General features: G+C 50.5%; 1 protein-coding gene across 3 annotated transcripts in view; it reads left to right on the top strand.

Moving 5' to 3' along the window:
- The window catches only part of Tiam2 (TIAM Rac1 associated GEF 2), a 115770-nt gene that overhangs the window by 83474 nt on the left and 7422 nt on the right, over positions 1–24874 (top strand). For all 3 annotated transcript variants that reach the window (XM_045158854.1, XM_045158853.1, XM_045158855.1), the window contains 6 exons: positions 15349–15528; positions 18908–18976; positions 19560–19685; positions 20346–20454; positions 21969–22148; positions 24090–24208. In XM_045158854.1, coding sequence (XP_045014789.1) covers positions 15349–15528; positions 18908–18976; positions 19560–19685; positions 20346–20454; positions 21969–22148; positions 24090–24208 — 783 coding nt within the window. The remainder of the gene's footprint in view (positions 1–15348; positions 15529–18907; positions 18977–19559; positions 19686–20345; positions 20455–21968; positions 22149–24089; positions 24209–24874) is intronic.

Below are 24874 nucleotides of genomic sequence, written 5' to 3'. Positions count from 1 at the left end.
TCCTTCCGTCTCATTGGCATGATGAATACTTTGCTTTTTTTTTTTTTTTTAAAACCATGTGCTAAGAGACATGGAGGAGTGTGAAGTAAATAACAACCTCTAGATGCCAAATAGATTATTAGATGAAGACCAGAATAGATTACATTGATGGTGGCGGCTAGACGGCTCCAGATTGCCGAATGCCAGTTGAGACATTAAGTGACGGTGTTTTGACATCTGAAAAAGTTTTATTTTCTGTAATTAGTGGTGGGGGGAGAAAAGGGTTGTGGGGAGCAAGATTAGAAATGCTCATCCTAAACTCAACTCTCATGCCCTTCTTGTGCAAGATAAGCAGCTGGTAGGTAGACCAGGTAGCGGGGTGGGTTTTCCACTCAGCACAGGGCGGCTTCCCCGGCCCCCCCACCCCCCAGCAGCCCAGGGAGAGTTTGTTGCCCACTCGTTCTCTGCTGAGGGGATGACATCAGGAGAGCAGTTGTGTTGGGGCTTGTTACTGTGTGGATGCCTTGAATGTTATCTCATCTTTAATATTCTCCAAGAAAGGGGAGGATGTGCTATCACAAAATGGACTCATTAAAAGCTCCTCTATGAAGGCCTGCCTCAGGCATTCAGCCAGTGTGAAGGGGTCTGGGACAGTCATCCGGATGCCTTCTTTGACCATCCTCACGGCACTTAGAGATTGCAGTCACATGAAAGCTTCATTGTTTGGGCTAAATGAAGGCAAGCTGGTGCATCAGTTCTGTTTTCGTTCCTCATAAAGATTCTCACCTTTTAATAATGCCCGGGCCTCACAGCGAAGCTACTTACACTTATTAACAATTCTGAGCAACTGTTCTGCGTCATTTTTGCAATTTCCGCTAGAATTCAGCTCTGAGTAGATTCACGGGTCACCACTTGGAGCTGTGGAGGTGAGTGAGGCGGGCGAGGCTGGGGAGAAGCCCCGCCTGGGAGGCTTCCCCACGGGCGCCCAGCGCGCCGCGTGCACGGTCCCCAGTGCCGGCTTCGCATCACGGAGGGTCAAGGATGGACGGTCAGCCTTGCAAGCCAGTCTCCTGCTGTCCTTGAAAAGAGCACGAAGACCAGGGTGTGGGCCACTATCGTGCGCTGAGGAGAGCCCTGGGGGTAGATGGTGTTCAAAGGAGCCTCCGTTCTGTCTTCTCCTTCCCACCCCTTTCCTTCTCCCTGTGCTCTCTGTTCAGTCCCAGCCCACCCTCCTCTGAGTCACTACCCTTTGCCCTCGCTAAGTTTGCTGCCACCTAAGTATTCTGGGATTGCCCAAAGCCAGCTGACACTTGCCTAGAAGGTTCTGGCCTGGTGGCGGCACAGGCCCGGGACTTCATGGCCAGCTGCTTTTAAAACCATAGAGGCGGGCTGGAGAGATGGCTTAGCGGTTAAGCGCTTGCCTGTGAAGCCTAAGGACCCCGGTTCGAGGCTCGGTTCCCCAGGTCCCACGTTAGCCAGATGCACAAGGGGGCGCACGCGTCTGGAGTTCGTTTGCAGAGGCTGGAAGCCCTGGCGCGCCCATTCTCTCTCCCTCCCTCTATCTGTCTTTCTCTCTGTGTCTGTTGCTCTCAAATTAAAAATAAAAATAAAATAAAACTGTGGATGCCGCGGAACTGGAGGAGGAGTCCTCCTACCCAGTCCCACTGGTTTGGAGCATGTGCACAAAGGTCTTGCCGGTCCACTGTCAGAGAGGAGAGTGGCCACCAGGTTGGCCCGCTGCTCCCAGGCCTAAGGAGGGAGCCTCATTTCTGCTCTCCTCTCGCTCAAGACCTGGAGCAGGATGGACTGAGAGGTGACTTACCAAGATGAACCCTGGGTCTTAACCATGACCCAAGGGGAGGTCCACATACCCTTTCTATGTCCGAGGCTTCAGTAAGGACTCAGTGTGTACTCTTTGGTGGCCTTTCCGTCTCCTCAAAGGGTTTCACGAGAGTGTGTCTGTCTGTACCTTTTGTGGTCCTTTAGGTGATGTTCTTAGCCCAGGGACGTGGCCTCAAGGGTTGCGTTGATTAGTATTTTCAAATTGTATCTTCCAGTTGCAAAGCTGCCTATTGAAAATAGTGGTAATCTTTGTTTAACTTTATCTCAATTCTGTAGTCAGTATTAGAGTTTGGAGATCAAAGGATGGTGAGTAAAGTCTCAGACACATATGTTATGCAGCAGACATAGTTCCTCATACCTCAGTATTCTGAGATGTGCCGGTAAGGCCAGAGTAAGGTAACAGGCTTGATTATCACATGCAGCAAAACAGCTGAACTAAAACTGTAATTACAGTGCAAATAGCTTGTATCTGTGCGCACTGAATGCAAACAGCCCTTGGAAACAGCCGTGGCTAATTTTGTTCACCAGGATGGTAACATGTAATTTGGTGTTTTACCTGCTTAAGATTTTTTTCTTGTCAGTCTTTGAAACCAGCATCCAAGAATTAATTTCACTTATTATTGGATATGAAAGTCAGGGCCTCTTTAAGAATTAAGGAGACGTGTTTGGATGGGACCCGGGTCCTGTCTCCCTGGCTCTGGACCTCCCTTCCTCAGTGACCGGGACACATGCTCCATCCTGGACACCCAGGGGAAGTGAGTGGAGTTGCCAAAGATGTTAGAATAATTGCAACAATTGGTCGTATTTGGTGATACTCAGATACCCAAACAACCCGAACCAGTGGGTGTGTAGGAAATCCAGGCAGGGCAAGTGTCTCTTCATGCCACCAAATCAGAGCCCGTGTTCCTAGCCACCTGCCCCACGTCCCAGGCCAGGAGACTGTTGCTTGGTTTCTTGTAGAGAAGACAACGGAGCAGGCCGCGGTGCTCCCTGTTGCCCTATCTCTGGCCGAGTGACTCGGTCACCTTGAGTTGATTGACTGTCCCATGCCCAAGGCAGCCCCCAGCGGCACGCGTGTAGGATGCTGTGAGCGTGGAGCTGCAAGGCGCTCTGAGAATTGAGTCGAAGGGCCTCGTTCCCTGCCGCAACAAGTTGGGTAAGGAAGCAGATGATGCCTCTGAATTTGCAGCCGGGCAAAGTGGGAAAGCAGGTGGGCCAGGAGTGCTAGGACCTTTGGCGCCCCCTCCTCTTAGGTGCGCCCTTATGAAAGAGTGGGCTTCTGTGTCCAGTACAGACTCATGGCTGACAGGTGGGACCGAACCGTGAATGGCTTTGTAAGCTGCCAGGGGAGCCGATCAGACCACGGGTGCTTGGCTCTGAGCACAGTGCTGTGGGCTTTAAGTGCCTCGCCTAACTTAAGCCCATTTCTCCACAACTTCACTGATGTATAGCTCAGCCCCTGCTGTGTAAGGAAGCAGAGGTTCAGGGACATGACCTGATAGGCCACTATGGAGCAGCCAGTCAGCGAGAAAACCAGCATGGGGCTGCCAAATCGTCAAGGCCATTTTGCCTGTGACACTACTCTTCCTGGCAAGGATGGGGGAATAAGGGGTGGTTGCAAGGAGTAAGTGTGTAAATACCACATAGGTGGAATACACGTCCGTTTCCTAAGTCACAGGGTGCTGAAGAAATTTGGGCACAACTTTTGTTTAGCTTCACTTAGCACCTTACTAAGCTGCATGTTGCAGCCGGGTTTGCATTGCTGGTAGAAATCTCCCAATCAAGAGCAGCTTGTGGGGGGGACAAACAAGAGGTTTGTTTTGGCTTACAGGCTCCAGGGGAAGCGCCATGATGGCAGGGGAAAACAATGGCATGAGCAGAGGGTGGACATCACTCCCTGGCTAACATTAAGGTGGACAATAGCCACAGGAGAGTGTGCCGAACACTGGCATGGGGAAACTGGCTATAACACCCATAAGCCCGCCCCAAGGTGTTAATTCTCAAATCTCTAGCAGCTGGGAACCTAGCATTCAGAGCAAATAAGTTTATGGGGGACCCCTGAATCAAACCACCACTGCACAAGTACATTTTTTAGTTGTTTTGATTTATTTTCACCTTTACAGAATCTATTGCATAGGCTTACAATGAAATTTGCCATTATCCTCAAGTAGTTCGAAAACTGTGAAAGAAAAGTGTGTAAGTCCTGGCTGGAATACTTAACTATTAATATTGGATATTCTCATTTGAGTCATCATAAGATTGATATTTTGAAGTACTTCATAACTGTAAAATCATATAGGATAATAAGAAGATAGTACCCTTGAAAATAGCCCCTCACGATATCTTTGGGGCACGCAAATACAGTGGAATTTGGACAAACATGTCTGCAGAGCAGTGCTCGTTGGAACACGTATGTCTGGTCCTCGGTGCACCAAAGCCTGCGAGTTTCTGCTTTGGGTGGAGTCCGTGCATGTAGAGGGTCTCCTGACGGCAAATCTATGGGACTTGTCAGTAGTTGTTGAGAAGGCTGCTCCAGCCACGTACGGCGCCTGTGCATCTCTCCGCATGCGCCCTCATGACATGCGGCTCTCACTGGAGCATCCGTCTCGCAGAGTTGCACCTAGATCCAAAGTAGCTTAAAAGTCCCATCGCCCAAGGACCACTGTCCTCTTGTACAAATTGAAGGTCTGCCTTGGTTACAGAGCAGGACCCTGTCTCAAGAATAAAAAAGTGGGCTAAAAAGATTGCTTAGTGGTTAAGGCACTTGCCTATGAAGCCAAAGGACCCGGGTTTGATCCCACAGGACCCGTGTAAGACAGTTGCACAAGGTGGCACATGTGTCTGGAGTTTGTTTGCAGTGGCTAGAGGTGCTGGCTTGCCCGTTCATATTTCCTCTCCCTTTCTTTCTCTCTCAAATAAATAAAACAAATAATTTTAGAAAGGATGAAAAAAAGTGAGAGGGAGCATGACCCTGACTCCGCAAGCTGTCGACTGGGGTTTGTATCCCCCGAACCCACGTGAAGCCAGATGGGTGGGGGTGCACACATCTTGTATACCCAGTGCACAATTGATGGGAGGCAGTCAGGAGTTCCAAAGCTCATGGGCCAGCTAGCCTGGCTTTCCCAGTGGCAAGCAGTGAGAGAGACCTTATCTCAACCAAGGTGGAAGGAAAAGATGAACACCCTGGGGTTATCATGGCATGTGCACACTCTTTTACACATACACACGAATAAAGAATTTGATTACACTTGGTGTGAGTGCACATCTTCTCTTCAGTGACAAAGGTAATCTGTGTGTGTGTGCGCGTGCGTGCTTTCAAGTCCAAAAAAAAAAAAAATGGGGGAAACAACACGGAGCTGGTGGCCATGGATTCCACTGGCGGTCTCATACAATTTCACAGGTGGAACACTGAGGCACCAGTGTTTTATAGGGAGAAGGCGACTGGCTGTTTGAAATGCTGTCCTAAGCCCTTAAAACGTCCTTGGCAGAGAGATCTTCACTCCCGAGTCCTGAGCAGAAGGTTGTCAAATAAGGAGACGGGGCAGAAGGCAGGCAGTGAGGACGCCAGCTGCCCGGCATGCCTCCCGTCCCTGTGAGCCTCTGGGCCCGCCTGGCACTGCCCACCTGCCTTCCTGAGCTGGGCTGCCCGAGCCCAATGCTGCGCTTGCCACACTCGAGGGCCATACCAGTGTGTTCGGCCTCCTCGAAGAAATGGGCCCCCGAGTTGCCCCAGGCAGCCCTTCCTGCAGACCTGCGAGTAACTGGTGTTCGTCTGTCCCTCGGCCAGCCTCGCCTTGTCTGTCCCGACACCGACACCTGTCGCCACCATGCCTCCCCATCCGCCTCCCATCTGCATGCTTTGCCACGTCCTGCCCTGCTTCTCTTGGAGATACTGTATGTCCCGTTTTTGTCTTGTCTTGTCTTGATCATTTTTCTCAGCCCTCTGTCTCAGGCAGCCGGCGTAGCCTGGCAGAGAGGGCTTCATAAAAATAACTGATGAGCACAGGGCATGGTGGAGCACACCTTTAATCCCAGCACCCGGGAGGCCGAGGTAGGAGGATCGCCATGAGTTCAAGGCCACCCTGAGACTGCATAGTGACTTTCAGGTCAGCTTGGGCCAGAGTGAGACCGTAATGCGAAAAACCAAAAAAAAGAAAAAAAAATTCCTCATGAAATTCGATTGTTATGGGCCATCTTTTCTTCTGAAAATACTCTGACACAATAATCTTTGTTCACGTATCTGTCACTGGCCCCTAGCCTTTACAGATCACATGCTTTGCCACGTGGAAACTGAGTCAGTCTCATGACACTGTCGCAGGGGTCTTAACTCTGGAGTCCACGTGTATGGATCTGTTTTGTTTGAGAAAGTATAACTGAGAGCCCCAGGGATCCAGAGGCAGGGAGGATGGCAAAACCAGGCTCATGATGTCACCAGGCCCTCACCTTGTGTCCTGGGCATGTGCCCCACAGGTGGCCGGGATTGCCTGGCGCCGCGTCTCAGGGCAGTGCCTCCTCTCACGCCTGCGGTCTCTGGGCGGTGGCTCCTCTTCATGTGGAGGTCCCCCTCATGTTCCCTGTGCTGAGTGGCCACAGTTCTTAACTGCCATGCCCCCCTCATCGTCCCTCAGTTTGAATTGCCTCTCTGATGTCATTCCTGCTGTCATGGCTCTGTTTTCCAGAGGACTGCAGTCTTGGGCATGCGTCACGCTGCGATTCCTTGCTCTGAGCTTATCTTTCTGGTTATCCTCTGGAAACCTGAAGGAAGGGATGAGTCAGTCTTGCCCATCAAGGACCTCATGGAATCTAAGGTCCATGATCTTGTGGAACCTTGTTTTGTTTTAAGCCCAGGCTAACCTGGAATGCAGTATGTAGTTTCAGGCCAGCCTCGAACTCATGGTGATCCTCCTATCTCTGGGATTAAAGACATGTGCCACCATGCCTGGCTTGTTGAACCTTTTTTTTTCTCCAGGTAGGGTCTCACTTTAGCCCAAGCTGACCTGGAATTCATTATGTAGCCTCAGTGTGGCCTCGAACTCATGGTGATCCTCCTTCCTCTGCCTCCTGAGTGCTGGGATTAAAGGCATGCACCACCACGCCTGGCTCTTGTTGGACCTTTTTAACCTTGAGTCGTGTCTGTAAAGTGATGGGAGATTATTCCATGTAAGAAAAAGAATTAAAAATTCAACTGCTATATAAAATGAGAAAATTCAGATAAGCCAAAGGATTAAAATAAAAATAACTTGAAATGCGGTGTTAACCACTGCATTGTAAATACATCATTCCATTTTATAAAAACCTATGCATGCATATTCATATATAGGAAGTATGCATCGCTTCTTTAAGAACTGCAGACCTCGTTTTATCCCTAATAACTCGTGTTCTTTTCTGTTCAGTAGATGCCAGTCTTTTCCATCACTGGTAATTGCTGTCTCTATCTTGTTGCATTTGTGTATCACTGTTTATTTAGACTAATGTTTACTCTCATAGCTTCCCATCTCATTCTGTCTAGTGTAGCCGTTGGAAATCGGACTGTCTGGAGAATAATAACTAGGAAACTTTGGGGAGCAGCATTACCTTTGTCCTGTCCCCCTGGTAGTCACGGCTTGGCCCACAAATGTAAAGATCACTCACTGCCTGGAACCTGCTGCTCCCGCTCAGCCAATAAGTCGCTTTGCTTCATTACCTGTGGCCCAGCCTGCTGTCTCCGAGTGTGGACTGGGGTTCTGCCCTGGCTGCAATAGGCTGGCATAGAGCATCTAAGCACATACGCCCCCTCTTGTTCCTGAGGAGCAGTCTAGCAGTGGCTCCTCTTGACTCAAACCCTTAGCCCATCAGCCTTTCTGGAAAGGTCTTTTATCCCCAGATCTGCTCTGCCTGGAATATTTTTGGGTAATATTAGATCTCTGTAAGTGACAAGCTTAATGAAGTTCAGAGTGAATTGAAGAAAAGTCTTTTGTACTTTTTTTTTTTGTCATTTATTTCCCTTAGGTGAACTTTCCTGACTTACCTAGTTTTTGTGACTATGACAGGTGACACCCAAACTGTGCTGAGATGGCTCTGAATGCAGACTCCTCATGGCTTGTAGACAGTGAACTGAGGGGGGTTCGTGCGTGTGCATGGGCAAGGGCAATCAGGATTGAGCCTGTTGGCACGGGACGGCAGCGAGAGGGGTGTGCCAAGCGAGGGCACGTTTGTGATGTGATCAGTCATCCCAACAGTAGGACAGTACCTGGTGGGTCTGAGAGTGAAGTCTCTTTGCTGAATTCTCCCAAAGTTAACATGTCCCCCCCCCAAAAAAAGCTAGAACTCCGAGATAGCACACACTGTCATTGTCCTTTCAGTTTCCAAGAGCTTGCTGTGCCTAGAGCCCTGAGTGACGGCCCTGCTTCACGCTGGGCCAAACCGCACGCAGCTCGGTGTTTATGTGGCAACGGCCTTCTGACAGGTGCTGGTATTTCATGTCACTGTGAAATCATCTCAGACTCTTGTTCATTTTTTATTTATTTATTTGAGAGTGACAGACACAGAGAGAGAGACAGATAGAGGGAGAGAGAGAGAATGGGCGAGCCAGGGCTTTCAGCCACTGCAAACGAACTCCAGATGCATGTGCCCCCTTGTGCATCTGGCTAACGTGGGACCTGGGGAACCGAGCCTCGAACCGGGGTCCTTAGGCTTCACAGGCAAACACTTAACCGCAAAGCCATCTCTCCAGCCCTCATCTCAGACTCTTGAAATCATGCTAGAGAATATGAGGCACTTTAACCCCTGGTAATTGTGTTTTTTTTTTTTTTTTTTTTCTCGAGGTAGGGTCTCGCTCTAGCCCAGGCTGACCTGGAATTCACTATGGAGTCTCAGGGTGGCCTCAAACTCACAGCGATCCTCCTACCTCTGCCTCCCGAGTGCTGGGATTAAAGGCAAGCGCCACCATGCCCGGCTTAGTAATTGTTTTTAAGGTGCTAAAACCCACAGAAAAATGGAAAAGCTGCAGGCAGCTAGTGTCTCCAAATAGGAGTAGAGCAGATGTGACAATTGTGCAATGGGGAACACATTCTACAAGCCATGTCGTGGTAGCCTTTGGCTAAGTGCCTCATGCTGGGCTGTCGCTAGAAGAGCCACGGGGTAGTTCTGAACTCGGTTTGAGCAAGACTCTGCCCTGCTGTCCTTCAAAGAGGTCCTGGGGTGAGGCACCAGGTCATTCCAGGCATTTTTAGTACCATTCCCCTCTCCCCCTAAACACTGCGTTTCTGGGCTCAAGAATAGACATGTTTTAGGCTCTGTAGGAAGGCAGAACCTTCCCCCACGTGAAAATGAGCTCAGAGAGCTCTACTTAGAACCTGTCTGCATTCGGAGTTCCTCAGCCAGTCACTTGTCTGTAAGATTTTCAAGAAGGGATCAAGCTTAATGTTTAAACTTTCATCTGTTTTTTTTTTTTTTTTTTTTTGCTTGTTTGTTTTTTTGAGACAAGACTAGCCTTGGACTTGTGATCCTTTTGCCTCGGCCTTGCCAATGCTATGATTTTTGGGTGTATGTTAGCTACCAAGCTTGGTAAAAACATGAAATAAAAAAATTAAGGTGGGAGTTAATATCACTGCCTTTCCAGATAGCTTGATTTTGGGGAAAAGTATCCATTTGATTTTTTTGTTTGTTTGTTTTTCAAGGTATGGTCTCCCTCTAGTCCAGGCTGACCTGGAATTCACTCTGTAGTTTCAGGGTGGCCTCGAACTCACAGTGATCCTCCCAAGTGCTGGGATTAAAGGTGTGTGCCACCATGCCCAGCTTTCATTTAAGATTTTAAAATTTATTTATTTATTTGAGAGCGACAGACACAGAGAGAAAGACAGATAGAGGGAGAGAGAGAGAATGGGCGCGCCAGGGCTTCCAGCCTCTGCAAGCGAACTCCAGACGGGTGCGCCCCCTTGTGCATCTGGCTAGCGTGGGACCTGGGGAACCGAGCCTCGAACCGGGGTTCTTAGGCTTCACAGGCAAGCGCTTAACTGCTAAGCCATCTCTCCAGCCCTCATTTAAGATTTTAAAAGAATTCATAAAATGTTTTGCGCCCTCTTGTAAATGGTGAGGCCCTTCACAGTGGCTACCCAGTGAAAAAATCAGAACAAGGATCTCCTGAGCAGGCCTCTCTGCCTTCTGCTTGGCATATGCGCACACTGTTAAGGTTCCTGAACTGTCACACCTGTCTCAACAGCATTCCTGGGGTTGGGGCTGGGGCTGGGATAGCCCGACAGACTTGCCAGGTGTCTGTGTGTACTCCTCGAAGCAGCAATGTCTGTATCCCTACGCCACGTGGGGTCGTTAGAGCCCTGACCATGTGGTAAACGGGAAGACCAAGCCTACTTTGTCTATGCTCTGCTGAATATGTGAGTGGCCAGTAACGGGAAGGTCGTGTCCTTCAGCTGTGAGGCTTCAGTGAGTAGAGGTAAAGATGAAATGCGTATGGCCTGGGGAGATACACAGTGGTTAAGGCGTTTGCCTGCAAAGCCGAAGGACCCAGGTTTGATTCCCCAGGACCCACGTTAGCCAGATGCACAAGGGGGTGCTTGTGTCTGGAGTTTGTTTGCAGTGGCTGGAGGCTCTGGCATGCCCATTCTAATAAATTAATTAAAATTTTCAATATTTTATTTGTATTTGAGAGAGAAAGGGGGCTCTGGCATGCCCATTCTAATAAATTAAAAATTTTAATATTTTATTTGTATTTATTTGAGAGAGAAAGGGGGGCTCTGGCATGCCCATTCTAATAAATTAAAATTTTTAGTATTTTATTTGTATTTATTTGAGAGAGAAAGGGGGGCTCTGGCATGCCCATTCTAATAAATTAATTAAAATTTTTAATATTTTATTTGTATTTATTTGACAGAGAAAGGGGGGCTCTGGCATGCCCATTCTAATAAATTAATTAAAATTTTTAATATTTTATTTGTATTTATTTGAGAGAGAAAGGGGGGCTCTGGCATGCCCATTCTAATAAATTAAAATTTTTAGTATTTTATTTGTATTTATTTGACAGAGAAAGGGGGGCCTCCAGCCACTGCAAACGAACTCCAGACACAAGCACCCTCTTGTGCATCTGGCTAACGTGGGTCCTGGGGAATCAAACCTGGGTCCTTCGGCTTTGCAGGCAAACGCCTTAACCACTAAGCCATCCCTCCAGCCCTAAAAAAAATTTTTTTTTTAAAGGAAGAAACGTGTGGCATCCCTCAGGTGTGTCTGATGGAGCTCATGTGCTCAACAAATGCCAGTTCCCTGTTCTGCACCCTCATAGCAAGTGGGGATTACCTGACGGGATAGGCAGGCCACTGCTTTTCCAACAAAGACACTTCAGACTCAGAAATGTCCCCAGTGTCTTCTCCTATCCAGCAGCATGCTGCCCGTTCTCTGAGCAGCACTCACAGCCGGCGCAGGGGAGGGAGGAAGACCCAAGGGGTTCTTTCACAGGCCTGAGAGCCTCAGCTCCCCTCCCTTGGTCCCGGCCGAGCTTCAGTCACACGCAGTGAAGGTGACAACTATGCTGGAGATGAGAAGAAGGGATCCTTGCAGCACCTGAGCACTTAACGACGCTGCCTTGAGAAGCGCGTCAGCTGTGGAAAACCCTCAGCTAGCATTCACATTTTTAAAAAAAAAAGATTTATATTTATTTGAGACAGAGATGGGTGGGGGAGAGAGAGAGAGAGAAAGAGAATGGGCACACCAGAGCCTCCAGCCACTGCAAATGGACTCCAGACGCTTGCGCCCCCTTGTGCATCCGGCTTGCGTGGGACCTGGAGAATCGAACCGGGTTCCTTAGGCTTCGCAGGAAAGTGCTTTAACTGCTAAGCCATTTATTTCTTCAGCTCCAGCATTCACTTTTTGGAAGTCAATCCTACCAGAAGTGTTTTTAAAACGAATTCTGGTTTTCTAAAATGGCAAGATACTTTATTTTTGAAATCTTGTTATTTTAGCACTGCATTGTTAGGTGTGAGTTCTGACATCCCAGCAAGGCAAAGCTGTAATCTCACCAGATGCCATTTAACTCATGATGCATTTTGTCAGATCTTATTTTATACAGTGTATGCCACCTTAATATAGATCCCCACAGCCCTGGAAACTATTCGTTTTCAGGGTTGCACAGTTGTACCATCTGATCTTGTGGATAGATCAGGATAGATCAAATGAGCCAGAGGGTTGGAATCTGGTCATTACTATCATGGGATTTTTAGCAGCTACTGGAAGGCTAGACCAAGAGCCAGAGCAAGGGCCTGGGTGAGCTCAGTCAGTACCACCTCCACAAGCCCCTGTCCCGCTGGGCAGAATAAGCAGGTGGGGCTGTCCCAGTGGGTGGACCGGCAGTTCTCGGGCAGGCCATGTGTCAGCTTCTTAACAAAAGCCCACGGTGTAGGAGCGGTGGCGCTCACCTGTGATTCCAGTGTTTAGGAGGCGGAGGGATTGCTGCCGGTTTCAAGGTAGTCTGGCCTACTTAGAGAGTTCTTGGCCAGTCAGGACTAGCAACTGCCTCGACAGACAGACAACGAGCCCCGTCCACGGTGGAGAGCCAGGATTCTGGTTCAGCCGTAGACATGGTGTAGGTGTTCCGAAGGCTCCCAGACACCTAACGTGAGGCTGTGTTCTACGAGAAGGAAGGGGAGGCTGGATCCGGAATGGTTTGCTTAGATCCTTTCCTTCATGGTGCTCACGTCCTGGAAGAAAGGACTCAGCCTTTTGAGCACACTCTTCTGCACGCCACTAAGCCTTCAGGATATGACTCAATACTGTGAGAACTTCTTCAGTGATAATCATAAAATATGGTGGTTACACACAGGATATAGTTTAAAAAAAAAATTGTTGCATTCTGATGCATTCAGATCTGTTTAAAGAATTTGGGCTGGAGGGATGGCTTAGTGATTAAGGCTGCAAAGCCAAAGGACCCTGGTTTGATTCCCCAGGACCCACGTTATCCAGATGCACAATGGGGCACACGAGTCCAGAGTGCATTTGCAGTGGCCGGAGGCCCTGGTGTGCTCATCCTCTCTCTTGCTCTCTCCTTCCCTCCCTGTCTGTCAAATAAATAATATATTTTTTAAAAAAGAATTTATCCCAAATACATTTTCCGCCAGGCATTATTGGAAATATGAATGTTCACATATAAAAATAAAAACAGGCATGCCTTTACCCACCTTAAACTATTTTGAAGTAAATGATATATACCTCTGTGTTCAGTTGGAGGCTTAATCTTTATTGGTTGCATTGGTACATACCTAGATTCACGTCATAACGGAAGCAGCAGCTGGGTCTGAAGAGGCTGGCCGGCAGCAGGGGAATTCCTGTGACTGCACTCCCTTGGGGCCTCACTGTCCCCTGCATCCTTGAGTTGGGCCTCATGTGACAACTGGACCCATCTTCCATGGCACTGCTAATTGATTGCAGCTCTTCCCTGGATCACACTCCCTTCAGACCACCTCTCCCACCTCTGCTGTAGCCCGTTGCACACTGACGTTTCTGTCTGCGTAGCCGCCCCATCTTCATTCCCACCTGGACCCACTGCCAGCCTGCCTTGGGCTGTGCTTGGGAGTTTGTAACTTTAGCGAGTCTTCTCTTCTTGGGCAGGATCTGCCCTCTATCTCTTTGGAGACAGCGCAGGCCGGCAACAGATGCCCACTGAATTAGTGGAAAGACCAGGCAAAGAGATGATTGCTTAATTTTAGTCTCAATTCTGTTTTTCCATCAGATGAGGGCACTGTGTTGAGAGGTGGACGTAGGACAGAGGGACGGTAGGCCAGGTTTTCTCTGAGACATTTAATGTGTCACATGACAGCTTTGTAAGAAGAGCATGCGTTAGACCACCGTGCTTGGGCAACATGCTTGTGTCGGCTGTTTGAAACATCCATGCAGAGAAAACGAGGGAAATTAGTATTGAGAGAGCCTTCTGGGAAGGTGGTTCAGTGGGTAACATGCCTGCTGAGAAGCATGATCCGAGTACCCACGTGAAATGCCAGACGCGGTGGCACGAGGCTGGAGTCCCAGAACCAGGGAGGTGGAAATGGGGGAGCCCCGAGGGGCTCACTGGCTAGTCAAGCTGGAAAAAAGCACTGGGGTCAGTGAGCAGTTGCTTCAAGGTGTAAGGGGGAGAGTGACTAAAGACACAAAACCAGCAAAGCACGTGTGCTCACTCAGGCATGCACATACACCATACACACATGTGCAAAAAAAAAAGACTGGAGAGATGGCTTAGCGGTTAAGGTGCTTGCCCGGAGTTCCTTTGCAGTGGCTAGAAGCCCTGGTGTGCCCATTTTTTTTCTCTCTCTCTCCCTCTCTCAAATAAATATTTTTAAAAACTAATGAGCCGGGCATGGTGGTGCACGCCTTTAATCCCAGCACTCAGGAGGCAGAGGATCACCGTGAGTTCGAGGCCATCCTGAGACTACACAGTTAAATCCAGGTCAGCCTGGATCAGAGTGAGACCCTACCTCGAAAAACAAAGAAAAAAAAAAAAAGAAAAATTAACGAGATACTTCTGACTAGTTCATCTTCTTACCCCAGATAGAGATGGGTGGAGGTCTGGCACAAAGGCGTTTAAACTGACTGACTGTTTCAGTTAAGAACCAGAAATTTGCCAAATACTGCCTACATTGTTTCCTTACTCAATGACAAAGCATGAACACCCAGCTGGGCAGGTGGGGATGTTACTGGAAGTCCTGGGCCTACCTCCCCCCCCCCCAATAAGCTTACAGGCTGGCAGAGGGTAGGTTGGGGGAGGGTCTCGTGTGGGTGGGCCAGGAGGGGACGGGGGTGGGATCTGAAGCCCTCAGCCTGAAGCAGGAGACTCACAGATGGTTTTCCTAGCGGCCACTGTTGCCCTCGGGCACCCCTGTTTCTTCAGGCCTCTTGATCCGTGTGGTGCTTGACTCCACTGCCTGGAGTGACAGCTCTGTCTGAGACCTCCGTGGCTGGTTCCCCTGCACCTGTCCCGCCGCTCCTTCCCCCAGCTTTGTGGTGGCCTCTGAGCTCGTTGGGTCGACTGCTGAGGACCAGGGTGGACTTCCCAGCAAGTCCACCTGTACTGGAGTTGGTCCATAGCTGACTCTGGGTCCAGTACTGTCCGTTGTCATGATGGGGGCCACCATGTGTACCGACACCAAGCAGTCTAGATGTCATCTTTTCTTTTATTTATTTATTTGAGAGAAGGAGGAGCAGAGAGAGAATAGGCACGCCAGGGCCTCCAACTACTGTAAACAACTCTAGATGCATGCGCCTCCTTGTGCATCTGGCTAACGTGGGTCTTGGAGAATCGAACAGGGATCCTTTGGCTTTGCAGGCAAATGCCCTAACCACTGAACCATCCCTCCAGCCCTGGATGCCACCTTTTCCACTGGACTCTTAGATGGTAGCCATAGAGGCCTGAGGTGACGCAGGCCATCCGCTCTGGACCCGACTCCCGGGACAGCATCCTGGGTGCCGATGGAAACAGCCTGGTGTCCCTGAAGAGCATCGGACACTAACAGGCTGTGTCTCAAACGTGACTTTCGACCTCTCCTTCCTCAGAGCGCCGAACAGATAGCTGCCCTCTGCAGGGGCTTGAACGGCACGCAGACCGGCGGCATGGAAGCGGCGCAGGAGGGCCAGGGCCCGCCTCCCAGGCCTCTGGCCCGGCACCTCTCGGATGCAGACCGCCTCCGGAAAGTCATCCAGGAGCTCGTGGACACGGAGAAGTCCTACGTGAAGGTGAGAGGTGCGGGGCACCCACTTCTGTGCATGGCACATCGCCTCTGCCCAGGACCCCTGCCACGCAGGAGGGAGACATGTGCTCCTTGAGTGGATGGGTTCCTGGCGGGGAGGGGAGCTGAGAGGGTGGACGCACCGAGCAGACTGCAGAAAGTTAGACTCGTGGCTCATGTTGTTACCAAGGTAGCTTTCACCATGGAAACACATTTTAATTTGCCACTTGTGGTCTGTGGAAAGGATGTCTGCGCTGCCTGTGTAAGGAGTAGAGGTCACTTCAGGCGACGGGGAACTAGGGAACCATCGGTACCCAAGAGACTGTGAATGCAGGTTCCCAGAGCTCAGGTGGCCCCTGCCTGGTCAGCGCTGCCCATGGAGGTCTCTGTGTAGAACAGAGGCTCGTCCGTGCCCGGGGAAATTTTGACATCACCGCATGATAAAGGCATAGCTGTCAAGGTCTTAGGTACCTGGTTATTTGCCCGATCAGCTCCTAGCTAGTGCTTTGAGAGACGCTCTGTGAGCCCAGGAGTCTGGGAAGGCAGAGTTCTCTGCTGAAGAATTTGCTGCAATTCAGGAGCTATTTTCAGGCTGCTTTACTTGTCAGTTACTGGAGCAGCATGGCACCGGCTGCTGTCTGGGAGGCCTGGCTTGGCTCCCATGGCCTTGGAGGTCCTTGCCAGTCCCCTCGTTGGGCCTTATGCTGTGTACCAGCCTTCCACATCTTGACTCCTTTTAAGTCCAAGAGTTAAACATTGGTGCACATTCGGAAGTTTCCCTCCCGGCTTCTTCACAAGCTAGATCTGAGGGCCCGGGGGCACAGCTCATTTGGTAGAATGCTTGCCTAGGGCTCATCAAGGCCTGGATTCAATCTCCAGTGCCATATAGATTGGGTGTGGTGGTAGATTCCTATAACCCCAGCACTGAGCAGGCAGAGGCAGGAGGGTCAGAAGTATAAGGATCTCTTGGGTTCCCTGGCCAGCCAGTCTAGCCTAACTGGTGACCCTCAGACCATTGAGACACCCGGTCTCTAAATAAATACAGGAATGGGGCTGGAGAGATGGCTTAGTGATTAAGTGCTTGCCTGTGAAGCCTAAGGACCCCGGTTCAAGGCTCGATTCCCCAGGACGCACGTTAGCCAGAGGCACAAGGGGGTCCATGCATCTGGAGTTTGTTTGCAGTGGCTGGAAGCCCTGGTGCACCCATTCTCTCTCTCTCTCTCTCTCTCTCTCTTTCTCTCTCTGTCTGTCGCTCTCAAATTAATAAAAATAAACAAAAAATTTAAATAAATACAGGAAGGAAGGAAGAAAAGTGGATGGATGATGGTTTTGCAGATGATATGTGAGCTTGTGGCCTCTACAAGAGGGCACCCACACCCACAAGTGCCCATGCGCACAAAGAAAAGCCTCACTGATCTTAGCTTCTCTTTCGGTAGCGCCATTGCTGCTTCCCTAAAGGCCTGACTCACAGATAGCCCCGGGTAACTTTTGAAATCCCCTTCTTTTGGTCTGTGGAGAAGCAAAAACACTTAAATTTCCCTAGTATGTCTTGTCTTACATCTAGTGTGGGGAGATGGAGTGACTGTCAGATTTCTGAGTGAGCCTGGGAATCCGCGCTGACTTTTTTTTTCTCAGATAGTTTTGGGAGCTGCAGATGTTTCCCCAGGCTTCTGACACCATGAGAAGATGCATGGACAGGAGCCTGCGTCTGCACAGTCAAGGGCAAGAGTGGAGAGTAGTTGCATCTTTTGTTTTTTTTGTTTTTGGTCATCACTGTTTTCCATCTTTCTGTTGAGTTATCCTGTACCGGAAGGGTCATCTCGGCCTGCTTCTGCTAGGGGACTGAGGTGATGTGTGGTCACGTAGGCAAGAGGGACCAACTCTCCTGGGTTCGTAAGACACCTGCCCTTTGTTCCCATAGGGCTCCTGGCATTGAGGTTCTCTGCCATCCTCAGCTGCGCATGAGCTGCTCCTGCTCTGCAGTGAGTCCTCTGAGGGAGGGGCCTCCATTAGTCTGGGCAGGAGTGACTGCTGTCTGACCAGATAACCGGCACCTGACGCCTACTTAATGATCCACACGCCCTCCCCTCACTATGTATATAAGTGTGTGTGTTGCTGGCATCTGACACTGAGTTTTCCTTTTGTCATGCTTTCTTCTCACTCTGCATGTGCCTTGAAACTTTCAACATGCCTGTGTCCCCGAGATCCAGTAACGTCTAGTTCCCTTCTCATACCACCTCACAGTGCAGCTGGGCATGGTGGCGGGGGGTGGGGAGGCAGGGGAGTTTTCACTGTGAGACCCCTTCTGGGTCTGCTTTGGGCTTCACAAAGCTCTGTGTGTCTTCAGACTTCCCTCTTGTAGAATGAGGGGAGTCAGTGTACCTGATGTTGTAGTCAGTTACCTCTAGATATTGGAACTCAAAATTCTCCAGAACATATGAAACAAAAGCAGGCTTTTCTAGTCATAAGTGGTATACTGAGCCGGGCGTGGTGGCGCATGCCTTTAATCCCAGCACTCGGGACGCAGAAGCAGGCGCATCACTGTAGGTTCAAGGCCACCCTGAGACTGCATAATTAATTCCAGGTCAACCTGGGCCAGAATGAGACCCTACCTTGGGGGAAAAAAAACAACAACAACAACAACAAAAACTGTTCTTGGCCTTCCAGTTATTCTGGATATGGTCTTTAGTTGTTCTGGTAAAATCAGTCACTCTTCAGTGTTGAGTGCTCCTGGAACTGAATCTGACAGAGACTATCATGGCCACTAATCTTTGGATTTTTTTTTTTTTTTTCGAAGATAGGGTCTCCCTCTAGCCCAGGCTGACCTGGAATTCACTATGGAGTCTCAGGCTGGCCTCGACTCATGGCGATCCTCCTCCCTCTGCCTCCCGAGTGCTGGGGTTACAGGCATGCGCCACCATGCCCGGCTTCTTCGTAGTTTTTTAATAAGAGTTTGCAATTCCGCAGACGTCAAGGTTGAGCTCCGGGTCTCGTCTTGTCCCTTGCAGCTGCATGCTGGTGCCACCATGCTGTTGGCACAGAGGAGGAAGATCACCCGAGGCTGTAGCCTCACCAGCAGTGCCTAGCTGCCCCTCCCCTCCCCCGTGGAGAAATGGCAGCTTCCCAGGCAGTGGTCTAGAGAGCTTCTTCTGCCAACAAGAAGGTCCCTGGCAGAGTAGGTGATGACACTGCACAGGATTGTGGAATCCAGAAGGTGGTGGTGGCGGCATTGGCTTTGGCAGCGTAACCCCCACTTCTAGGGTCAAAAGTTGCAACAAGACTTACGTCCCCATTCCTGTTGGGAGTCCCTCGGAGCTGCTGCCAGGGCTTCCGTAACCAGCTGGTTATGTGTAGGACATAGTGTTAAAGAGACTGTTGTCTTTTAGGATCTGAGCTGCCTCTTTGAGTTATACCTGGAGCCACTTCAGAATGAGACTTTTCTTACCCAAGACGAGGTGAGTACGGTCACTCTTCCTCTACGCACTGACCGCCAGCAGTGCTCTTTAGCCTTCAGCCTGGATTATAGCTACCAGATCCCAAAGAATGCTGGCTGGTAAAGGGTCTTCAGGAAGTCCATGTGTGGTCCCCTTCCAGGCCTTTTGCACAGTCTCTGTCACAGGAAGCGTGTGTACACGGTCGCATGATCACTGAGACGGAAGGGGCGGGCATGCTCTTGTCATAGGAGAGTGAGGTAGGGCCCCAAACTACTTTTCAATGCGTGAATTCTTTTAATGTTACATCACAAGAGTGGGCTCTTTCCTACTGATTTTCGTTTTTCCTGATTAGACTTCCAAGAAGTTCACATCTATAAAGTTGTCTTAGAAATAAGGAATTGTAGGGCCATAGCTATGTCTCCCTAGTGAAAGTTATGTCCTTATTGGAAGGACTTGCTTGTCCCTGCTTCGTGGGGAATTCTCCTGCAATTGCCCTGTGGGCCTGAAAAGGTGTGGGTGCCTAGGTTGTCCTGGTTCACACCTTTTCACACAGATGGAGCCACTCTGTTAACACCCTCTCACACCCTAACTGACCGCCACACAGATGGAGTCCCTCTTTGGAAGCTTGCCAGAGATGCTGGAGTTTCAGAAGGTGTTTCTGGAGACTCTGGAAGATGGGATCTCGGCCTCCTCAGATTTTAATGTACTGGAAGCCCCCTCACAGTTTAGAGTAAGTATCTTGGACTTAAGGTAAAAGTAGGTGGGCAGCATGCAGAATTCTCCCAGGGTAACGGCACTGTCCCTTGTGAAGATACACGTGGGTGCAGGGCTTTAGCTGTCCTGTGCCTCTGCTTGCTTCTCTCCTGGAGTAACTGCTTCTGAACGTGTGATCGCAGCACTCTGGGCCACCCGTCTTGGGGTCCCCTGGTTGCTTACTGTGCATACACTCTCTCTTCACTCGCCTTCACAGAAGGATTCTTACTGGGACAACCGCTTCTAAAGACAGGACAGCTACCCAGCACTGTATTCTTCTATGGGGGTTCTGGGAAACGGGGCCAGGCAGCGTAGGCTTCAGCTGGTCATGCTGGAGCCTTCTCTGTGGACACTGGTGTAAGGACCATGGCTAACAGGAAGACTCTCTAGGGGTGAGAAGGCAGTGAGTGGAAAGGCCACCGGAAGCCTTGTCTGTTTCACGTAATGGAGAATCTGCTCTGGTAGTTCTGTCCTTAGGTCACTTGTACCCACCTTGTTCTTGATCTGCAGAGGCCACAGGGCAGTCCTGAGCTTACTTCACTTGTTAATTTCCCGAGGCCTCACAGCTGTGGGCTCTTGACGGCCAGATGCCAGGGGGAAACCCATGTCTCACGTGACCTTCTCTCCTCCCTTCCAGAAGCTGCTGTTTTCGCTGGGAGGCTCCTTCCTGTACTATGCAGACCACTTCAAACTGTACAGCGGATTCTGTGCCAACCACATCAAAGTGCAGAAGGTTCTGGAGCGAGGTGAGTTGATCATACCTTGTATATGGTCTTTATAAACTGTTAACCAAGGGTAGAGACGAGGTGTACTTTTAGTAGATTATGCTCCTTGCTGGCCATGAAAGTGAGAGAAGCTAAGGGGAGTTCTCGGGGTGTCTCGGTTATGGGAGCAGCAAGCAGGTGAGCTTGGGAGCCGTGCTGGTCAGTGGCGGCTGGGCTCGCTCCACACCCCTGCCTCTGAAAGCTCTGCGGCCGTAAGCCATGGGTGGAGTACAAAAAATGCTTTCCCTGCCCTTTATGTGGTTTTGTTGTCAATTTGTTTTTTCTGAGGCAAGCCCAACAGACTGCCCCCCCTTTATGTGTGTGTGTGTGTCTGTCTGTCTGTCTGTCTGTCTGTGAGAGAGAGGGGGAGACAGAGAGAAGGGCCTCCAGTCACTGCAGTCGGACTCTAGATGCGTGTGCCCCTTGCGTGCATGTGCGACCTTCCACGTTTGCGTCTCAGTGCGTGTGGCTTACGTGGGATCTGGAGAGTCCAACATGAGTCCTTAGGCTTTGCGGGCCAGCACCTTCACTGCTAAGCCAATCTCTCCATCCCTTGTCAACTTCTTAAGCATGTGGCCCACGACAAAATAGCATCAAGTCCCACTGCCCACATCACAGGAAGTGTATATCTAAGGTGACATTTCCCCGGCGGAACTGGGAGAAACTCCCTTCCAGAGGCTGTGTCTTGGCGCCATCGTCCCTTATGGTCAAGGAGGGCATGAAGGGGTTTTCCCCTTCGCTCTTGGGGTTTAACCATTTCCACTGAAGGCCCCAATGGAGAAAAATGAAGTCTTCAAACGCTTCATCTGACCAGGAGCCAGTCCAGGTCCTTGTCCTGTAGTCCAGTTTCCTCTCACAAACCCCTTGGAAGGCTGCACTGTCCGATCTCTGTTGTCGTAAAGGTAAAGGGTCAGCTCAGGCAGTGCAGAGTATGCCGACCCGTCCTTCATGAGCATGCGCGGGATGTGGGTGTGAAGTCAGACACTGCTGCACTGCAATTTGGCATTCTCTTGTGTGGTGTGTGTGCACGCGCGCTGTATCCTCTGGCATCCTAGGGTGCGTCCTGCACTCACAGGACCGTCAGGGCTGTGCTCAGAGACCCACTTTGATGAAGGGGTACCTGACACACTGATGCTATTGGATCTTTGCGGCAGGGTGATATTTGGGAGGTGGGGATGACTAAGAACACCGTTTAAAAGATAAATGTGCCAATCGATTCATCTCACTGCATGCTCCTAAGGATTTTTTAAAGATTTTACTTGCTTATGAGAAGGAGAGGGAGGGGAAGGGAGGAAGAATACGGGCATGCAGGGGCCTCTAGCCACTGCAAACTCTACACACATGTACCACCTTATGCATCTGGCTTACGTGGGTACTGGGGATTTGAACCTGGGTCCTGAGGTTTCACAGGCAAGCTCCTTAACAACCAAGCCGTCTCTCCGGCCTGCTCCTAAGATTTATTTTTATTTATTTATTTTTTTACCCACTGCTTGCAGCCAGGACTGACCAGGCCTTCAAGGGTTTCCTGGATGCCCACAACCCCACCAAGCAGCACTCATCCACGCTGGAGTCCTACCTCATCAAGCCCGTGCAGAGAGTGCTCAAATACCCTCTTCTGCTCAAGGAGCTCGTGTCCCTGACCGACCGCGAGAGTGACGAGCACTATCACCTCACAGGTGGGTCTGGGGAGGAGGGTGCTGACGTCCCCCACAGCGTGGGCCACCGGTGCCAGCCCGGTACCCGCACCACTCCCCCTGTGCGTGGCAATCTGTGCATCCAGGTCAGTACCGACTGCTCATCCTGCTCACGGCATTCCTGTGCGGCAAGGGCTCCGTGCAGCCCTGCCTTCGGCGGTCAGCTTACTTCAAGGTTCCTGTAGTGAGAGTCTTCCCTCCAAACTCTTAGAGGAATGGTCCAGTCCACATGTTTGTTTTGTTTTGTTTTCAAATTTTTATTAACAACTTCCATGATTACAAAAATATATCCCATGGTCATGCCCTCCCTCCCTCCCCCTACTTTCCCCTTTGAAACTCCATTCACCATCACGTCCTCTCCCCCTCTCAATCAGGCTCTCTTTTATTTTGATGTCATGATCTTTTCCTCCTCTTATGATGGTCTTGTGTAGGTAGTGTCAGGCGTTGTGAGGTCATGGATATCCAGGCCATTTTGTGTCTGGTGGGGAGCACGTTGTAAGGAGTCCTACCCTTCCTTTGGCTCTTAAATCCTTTCCGCCACTTCTTCCACATTAGACCCTGAGACTTGGAAGGTGTGATAGAGATACTGCAGTACTGAGCATTGCGGTCATTTCTTTCCATCACCATGATGCCTTCTGAGTCGTCCCAAGATTACTGCCATCTGAAAAGAGAAGATTCTCTACCCAAAGTGAGAGTAGCATTGATATAAGGTTCACACTTTTAAGAGAAGGTGACGCATACCTGGTGAGGTGGCGTTGTCAGGGCACTGGGCTCTCCTGTTCCTAGGAGACTGCCCACTGTGGCTGGCATGGCACCACCTTGTGGAGATCTTGAGCAGAGCTCCGCTCTGACGCCAGCCGTCCAGGGAAGCTGAGGGCTCATTTGTCGCCCCTAAAGCCAGTGGCCTCAGGGGGCCCTCATTTGAAAGCAGAGTGTCCCTTAGAGAAAGGCTTCATTTGGACTGGATTCAATTCTCCACGCGTCGAAATTAGCAGCTCCAGCTAAGTAAGCTGCGTCATACATTCCCAGAGAGAAGCTGCAGTGATTGGCTAGCGGTTAGCACTGGCCGTCCCAAGCTTGGGGACCAGTCACGAGTCACCTTGCTGTTCTCCACGACAAGCGTACTTGGTGTGATAAGGCTTCTGCGAGTAAATGACCAGTTACGATGGGTGCTCATTCACGTAGTTCATTACGATGACCTGCTAAAGACCTCCCAGGCTTTCCCCCTGAAGGACCTCGTACAAGAGGGACACGCTTCACTTTGAGGTAGACTAGGAAAAATCATTTGTCCCTCTTACGTCGTTGCCAACTTTCTACTGACCAGCACGTATGGATGTGCACAAATGCCAGGACAGTTGGGGGTTTGCAGAGGTATCTGTAAGTGGTAATGCCCGTCCCCTACCCCCGCACCCAGGGCACTTAGGGATCAAACTCCAGGCCTCGTGTGTGACGGGCAAGTGTTCTGCCCTTGAGTTACACCCTCGTCCTATAAGTTTTCATGGAAAAACCCTCCTGGACCCCAACTCCAATGGGAGTCCTGGAGGAGAGGCTGAGTTTAAGAGCAGGTCCCCTGACCCCTGGGTTGAATTCTGGCAAATCCGGCGCCCCTCAGTTTTCTCTTCCGTAAAATGGGTGTTTCAGTCACATGTTCCTGCGGGGATGAGATAAACCACGACCATACAAGCCACGCAGAAAGCTCTGAGTCAAGGCTAGCTGTCGTTTTCTTCACTTGGTCTCCTCATTTCCAAGGGGCTCTGAGATGGGAGAGATGCCCTTCACTCCAATGCCCAGATTCAGCGGCTGTTGGGAGCCTGCCCGACAGTTGCCACTCCAGTTTCCGCTGGTCTCTAGTGGTGGCCGGAGGTGGACTCCCATTACTGTGGCGGGTGGGATTGAGAAGCAGAATGCCTTGCTGTGTTGCAGAAGCACTCAAGGCCATGGAGAAAGTGGCGAGCCACATCAACGAGATGCAGAAGATCTACGAGGATTACGGAGCAGTCTTTGACCAGCTCGTGGCGGAGCAGAGCGGCGCGGAGAAGGAGGTCTGTGGCGCTCTGGACTCGCCTGGGTGGCCTGCACTTGGGGAACCTTCCAGATGCCCCTTAGCCCTTTCCTGGTGGAGACAAAGTGCCTTTATTCATGCACAGCAAACACAGTTTAAGCAGAAAGTGGTAGGGACTGAACAGAGCTCGTCGGTGATTGTCAGTTTCAGTGCTCACGCTTTATGATGAGCGGGCCTGAGGTTGCTCGCGGACTGACGCTGGTGGTCAACGCTAGCCCGGGCCGCTCCCGTGAACGCGGACGCTGGTAGCATTAACGCTGCAGAAACAGAGCAGGTCACGAAGCGTGCCTCGCCTGCGTGTGCACTAAAGCAAAATGCCCTCACCTCCCTGTTATTTGACAGTGGTACAGCTCTGTAATCCTAGCTACCCAGGAAGATAAACACGAATTCAAAGCCTGCTTGGGCTACACAGGAAAGTTCCAGGCCAGCCTGGGCAATGTAATCAGATCCCGTCTGAAGACAAGCTGTAGGAAGAGGGCAGGGCTCCAGGTCAGTGGGGAAGCACATGCCCATCACGCTTGAGGCCCTTGATTATTTCCCCGTCATGGCAGGGGGGAGGGTTCGATATGATGCTGACGAATCCTCCACTACTTAATGCTCCAATCAGAATGTACTTGCATGTTAGCAGGGACCATGTCTAGGTAAC

This window comes from Jaculus jaculus, chromosome 9, assembly GCF_020740685.1.
Source record: "Jaculus jaculus isolate mJacJac1 chromosome 9, mJacJac1.mat.Y.cur, whole genome shotgun sequence".
Taxonomy (NCBI): Eukaryota; Metazoa; Chordata; class Mammalia; order Rodentia; family Dipodidae; genus Jaculus; species Jaculus jaculus.
This window is presented reverse-complemented; position numbering and strand designations above follow the sequence as displayed.